The sequence below is a fragment of the Gobio gobio genome, assembly GCF_949357685.1.
Source record: "Gobio gobio genome assembly, chromosome: 23".
Classification (NCBI taxonomy): Eukaryota; Metazoa; Chordata; class Actinopteri; order Cypriniformes; family Gobionidae; genus Gobio; species Gobio gobio.
The window spans coordinates 11,713,429-11,719,428 of record NC_137119.1 but is presented as its reverse complement, the minus strand read 5'-3'; the positions used below and the strand labels follow the sequence as shown (position 1 = coordinate 11,719,428).

Here is a 6,000-nt window from a genome sequence, read left to right as displayed (position 1 = left end):
TTTTACGATGTATGTGTTTTCCTTTCAGCACTGGATAGCTCCTTCAGATTTACAAACACGCCCTCCGTCAAATGACTGACAGCAGAAATGACCATACACCAATCAAGGGCACTTTCCCAAACCCTATAAGGTGATGAAGAAGACGGGATGTTAGTAGTGTTGGGAAGTCCGACTCATTTCCCCGAATCGGTTCTTTCGAACAGTTCAATTCAATCTAGCCGATGTGTAACCCGAGAACTGGATAAGTGCTCTGAACGAACGAACCCGACTTGCGAACCGGTTCAATAAGCGATACATTCGCGAATCGGACATCACTAGATGTTGTAGCAAATGGTTTCTGCCGCTCTCATGCTTTAAGACTGGAGTGGACGAAAGAGGGCGGAGTGTGTTTGTCATCCAAGTGTGAAGCACTGACTCCCTGCCTCCGAAAAATAGGATTTTTTCCCCCCTCTCTCATTCGATCACGTCTGTTGTGGTCCAGCATCATATTGGAAGGAGAGCGTCGGGGATCCTACACATCTGCTGCGCTCATGCAAGGAGATACAACACCAAAACGAGCATCACTTACACAAACAACACCAGTGCACCTGAGGGGAAAGGGATTACCGATACAATAAAAGTCTTCTGGCCGGTAATCAAGTGGCAGGAATGCGTGGAAATCCACAGGTGAAAATGCTGTGCTGATTTGGTTCATTCCAGCTGTGATTTCTCGCATCAGATTTGGTGAAGCTGAAGCTGGTGAGGTAAAAGAGCGGGATTGAAGGATATGGCCATAATCCGGATATCGTTACTCTTGCAAGTCGGATTTGTTATAGGATCAAATTATAGATATGCGGAACAGGATCGGGACCTAAAAGCAAAGCTGCCCATTTTTAAAACGCACAGCAATCAGCAAGCGCACCTCCGGAAGCCCCATTCGGGTTTAGCGCAGAAGATTGAGGAGCAGGTACCTAAAGTGGTGACTGCGTTTCTGCACACGGGGGATTCCTCCACCTTAAAACACGCCAACTGCTCCAGGAGATATGAGCTGGCGGTGCTGCGGGGAAGGACGCGCGGAGACGCGCATCACTCCATGCGCAGCGTCCTGGACACGGTCCTTCACGCCACAAACTTCCTCAACATGATCCTACAAACGAACAGGTCCAGAGATCAGAGCCCCCGGCGCGACATGGAGTGGTACCACGCTCTGGTCAGGAGTATCCTGGAGGGAGACCTCAAGATCCATCGAGCGGTGGTCACCTTGAGCGCCGAGTCCCCACCTGAAGGGCCACCTGTTTACCTTCAGGCCACACGGGCAGGTGGAGAGATCATTCTCCAGGATTTATCCAGCACTGCCCACCATATGTTGAAAAACAAAACGGCATATACCGAGTGGTACCATGAGCATAAAAATAAAAAGAAGACCCATCTCCAAAAACGAGTGCTGAGTCAAGATTTTGCCTCTTTTGACGCGTCTGTGCGCAATGGAGAAAGTTATATTACCGACAAAACTCAGATTCACTGGTCAGCTCCGTATTTGGAGTGTGAAAAGGGGAATTTCATTCCCAGATGGCTCTTGACACTGTCTGCTGGCTTCTATGGCCTTAAACCCAACAGGAATCCAGACTTCAGGTAACTTTGCAAACATTTCACAATGGATGTACATGTGCTTATTAGTACATGTTATCACGAGGATTAATATGGCATTAGTCCTTTTTTTTAAAGTTAAAGTAATATTTTAAAGTTTATTTGTAGCTGTAGCGTGGTTCACATTGCATATCACATTTCAATCAGGAAGTATTCTGTTATCTGTCAGAGATGAGTGTGTCAAAGTATGTCCATTATTACAACATTGCAGTAACATAATAATTGTTTTGCATAGTCTTATTGTTCACATTGGAGCATTTTATGTCACGGATGCTGTTGGTTAGAATGGCAAACTACCACTGAAGGTGTAGAGAGTGCTTCTAAAAATAACCCTGGTTGCATAGCAAGAAACCCCTTGGCCCCTGAACAATCAGCTCGCTTCTCAATATACAACCACAGTCATTGGAGGTGTTTGGATTGATCAGGCTAACATGGTGATGTTGTGTACAAGGATCCTTGACTCTGTTCAAAGATGTGTTAAGGGGCGCCAGTAACGCCGGAGTTCAGAGCACAGGAATAGGGCTGTTTCCTGTTTACTAATTAATCCCACAGGCACCAGCACCATGGACTCAGGTTTTACAGACGGAATTGTTCTTTGCAAGCTGCAACTGGTCCTTTACTATGAACTCTAGCGAATAATTTTCAGTGCATCTTATTGCATAGCTGGACTGCACTATGTATCAGTTCAGGAACCAAGCTCAATTTGTAGCAAAATGGTGTTAGCAGTTACTATCTTCAAATTCTCCAGTCTATCGTCTAAATGAGGAACGCCAGCGGAAGCCAGTGTCTCTCTGGGTTTGTTCAGTAGTTATGCTGTAATTTGTAACCTCTCTGCGCAGGTCGATATTTGGCCAGGGCTTCGTCTTATGATGGCTCGTATCCCCAGGGTAATGAATTCCGAAACACTTGCTGGCCATGACATTAAGGTAGATCCATCCTGTTGTCTTTAGGCCCACTCTTTGCCACCTACACATATTTTTAAAGGGGCAATTGAGAGGGGAAGGGGTGTTCTCTAATGCAGCATCTGCAGCCTTCACTCCCAGGATACCTTTCAGTCAATGCGATAATGAATAAATAATGAAAGATGTACTACAGCAACTAGAGGCACCTCTCATGCATCTGGGACATTTTTAGATTAATGTCGCGTGTCGGAATTTTAGACTTCCTGATATTTATGAAGTGAGGCATGCAGGCCATCTAGTTGAGTCTTTCTTCACTTTGACAAGTTCCATTATCTGTTGTAGCTTGAGCTAATGGACATGTAGATCACACATATGTTGAATGATAAATAGATTTGTACTTTTTGGGAGAAAATATGAAGGTTGTGCTCACTGCCACAATGCCAAGGGTGTTGCTATGTGGTTGCTAAAGAGTGTTTTCTTAACATGGGTGGTTGCTTTTTGCATGAATCAGTGATGCACGGATATTAATATCCTTTTTTTTTTTTTTGTCCCAATCTGTCAGTGTATTAAAAAATACATAAAAAAATTCTTACACACAGTAACTTGAATACACAACGTCCCAGCAACATGAACATGTCTTTAATTTATGAAATACATTTTATTGTGATATATTTTGGGTGTATAAATTAAGCAAACAAAAAAAGTTAGTGTATTACAAGTGTCCTGATATTATGAAGAAAAAAAGCCTCATTAAACAAATGAAATAAAAATAAATTAGTTTTGCATAGTTTATTATAATTATTAATTACCAATTATTATTTATTGTTTTTTAATTATTATTATTATTATTATTATTATTATTATACTCTATTATATTTATTATTAATACTAATAATATATTATTAATATATTATGTTCTTAGGGGGGAAATTAAAATGTAACTTTTTGTCAATATTTGGAAAACCTTCAAATCATATTGTGCAACCATATAAAAAAATCACATAAAAATATAAAAATTAACATCTTTATATTTATAACATTTCATGACAAAGCAAGGTTGTCAAAGCTAGTTAAAGTTATAAAAAAGTAATATTATTGATTATATTGATGAATTAATAATTCAAGTTATTTGTTAAAAATATGTTTTAACTATTAATATATTATTATAATATATCTATACATTATTCTTAATAATATATTATTATTAAATTATTTTTCCTGGGGAAAAAATTTAAATGCAACTTTTTGTCAATAAAGTCAAAAATTGTGCAACCATATAAAAAAAACACAGAAATATAAATATCTTTATAACAAGCAAGGCTAGTTAAAGTTACAAAAAAGTTATAATATTGGTTATTTGTTAAAAACATGTTTTAACTTGATAAATATTTTTTAAAAGGCTCAGGTCACTTCTTTAATATAAGTATATGGATGTATTCGCCTGTATTCAATGAGTTTCAAAAAATGAATACAACATGTGGCCGCTGTTTATGGAAAAGAGTTTGTTGATTAGAGTTGAAGCATTTGTATGGGTCTGGTTATCAAATGTGAAGTGAGACGATGTAAAGCAGTGGCAGATCATTCTAGATGAAAATGCATTTTTCCTCTTAGCTCATGATGAGCAACAATGATTGTCTGTATAGCGAAGTCTATGCTCTCCTCTCACAGATGTGATTTCCTCCAAAGTGTAATGGGAGATTTACTTTTGAATCCCATTTTATTTTGATTTGAGTGCTGTCCCCAAACTGTTACAACAAAGCCAGAACCTCACAAGTCTCCAGAATCTCAGTGTGTGGCGTAACATAAAGAGTTGTCCCCACAGAATTATTGGAAAAGTCAAACCTGTTCATTAGAACAAAGCGTTCATATACATTTGGCTATTTAGTGTACTTTCTTTGTATTTAAGTAAACATTCTTTCTCCTTTGTCAGGTGTGAGTATGGGTTGGCTGGAGAGAAAAGTGAACTCTATTAAGGCCGTCCGGTCTGCCAGGGGCCTCTGGGGATACACAGATCCACAATGTCCTATTATAAACCACATGGGCTGTAGGTCCTCTGCCCTACAAGCCCCTGCCAAGAGCCCAAGGGAGGCTGACGTGAGAATAGACCAATTACTACTGACATGGTAGCCTTAAAGAGCCAGTGCCTATTCTGTAACATCCCGTTCATACTTGTCAGGGAGGGCTCAAAAACACTTGGTTAGATAGCAGGCATTTGTGAAGCACATTCTCTAATATAATGACATTTTGCAGTTGTTGTGTTGTTGTGTGTGTGTGTGTGTGTGTGTGTGTGTGTGTGATTCAGGTATTCCCCACGTTCCCGACATTACTCACAGAGAGGGCAATATCCGAAATCCTTGTCCTTGGAAGGACATTTTTTTGTCACCATGAGGAAAACGGCTTATAAATCATACTAAGTAATGTTTTATAGAACATAGGGGATAAAATATACAGTTTGTAAAGAATAAAAATCATTATGTCTATGAAATGTCCCTGTAAAACATGTAAACCCAACGTGTGCGTGTGCTCGAATGAACCATAAGTACTTATTATTACCAGAAGTAACATCTATTTTTTACTCATTATTTGATCAAAATGTAAAAGGGGTCATGAATTGAGAAATCAACTTTCCCTTGAGCTTTTGATATATAAAAGTTCATCGTGATATAAGAATATCCTGTAAGTTTCAGAGCTGAAAACTTCCTTGTTAGTCAAAGAAAAGCTTTTATAGACACCAGGCCCAACAAACGATCGATCTCAGAATATGCCACACCTTGACGTCATCGTGTGGTGAAGCACTGCCTCAACAGAAGAAGAACAACGCCTGATTCTGTAGCCCTGCCCACTGACCCGTGCCTGAGATGATAAAGGCCTACATAGAGCTAAACCGCATCGAACTTCAAAGCAATAAACATCCCACATAAGCTTAATTCGGATTCCAATATTATGAATGCATGGATGAACTTTATTTTTAATGAATATCCAGCTCACGTGGGGAAGACATTGCACGTCTGTTCCTTCATTTCACCGCGGATTCGTTTGTAAACAAGAGACTGGATTTGCAGACAGGATTTAAAAAAAAATATATGTGTTAGTATTGCATTGTTACAGATCGTATTGATTATGTGTACATGTCTAACTGAACATACTTTAGCACGCTGTCAAAGGCTGAGGAATCCTTTATTTGTTGTGTTGTTGGTTCATTGCGATTCGGGATCAGACTCGGACATTAATGGGCCAGTGCTCGCAAAGCCCAATGTCCCGGGGCGATGTGTTTTCCAGACGGGCTACCAAAACGTAAGCCCGGCCTGCCGACAGGCTATCTTAAATAGTGAAATGACATTCCTTTCTTGATGTGCGTGGTTCACTCTCTTGACTTGATATTTGAAGGGATATCACTTCGCAAGAGTGTGTACGGTTCACGGATATATTCACCGATCGGGCGGGCCAAGTAATAAAAAAAATTACATTCCAA

At 39.7% G+C, this 6,000-nt stretch overlaps 1 protein-coding gene across 2 annotated transcripts in view; it reads left to right on the top strand.

Annotated features, from left to right (window-relative positions):
* Positions 1-355: 355 nt before the first annotated feature.
* The window catches only part of gpr158a (G protein-coupled receptor 158a), a 142,123-nt gene continuing 136,478 nt past the window's right edge, over positions 356-6,000 (top strand). Inside the window, exon 1 of one of the 2 annotated variants that reach the window (XM_079806056.1) lies at positions 356-1,611. In XM_079806056.1, the coding sequence (XP_079662182.1) occupies positions 767-1,611 (845 nt within the window). In that variant the 5' untranslated portion in view covers positions 356-766. The remainder of the gene's footprint in view (positions 1,612-6,000) is intronic. The other variant, XM_079806055.1, reaches the window with a different exon arrangement.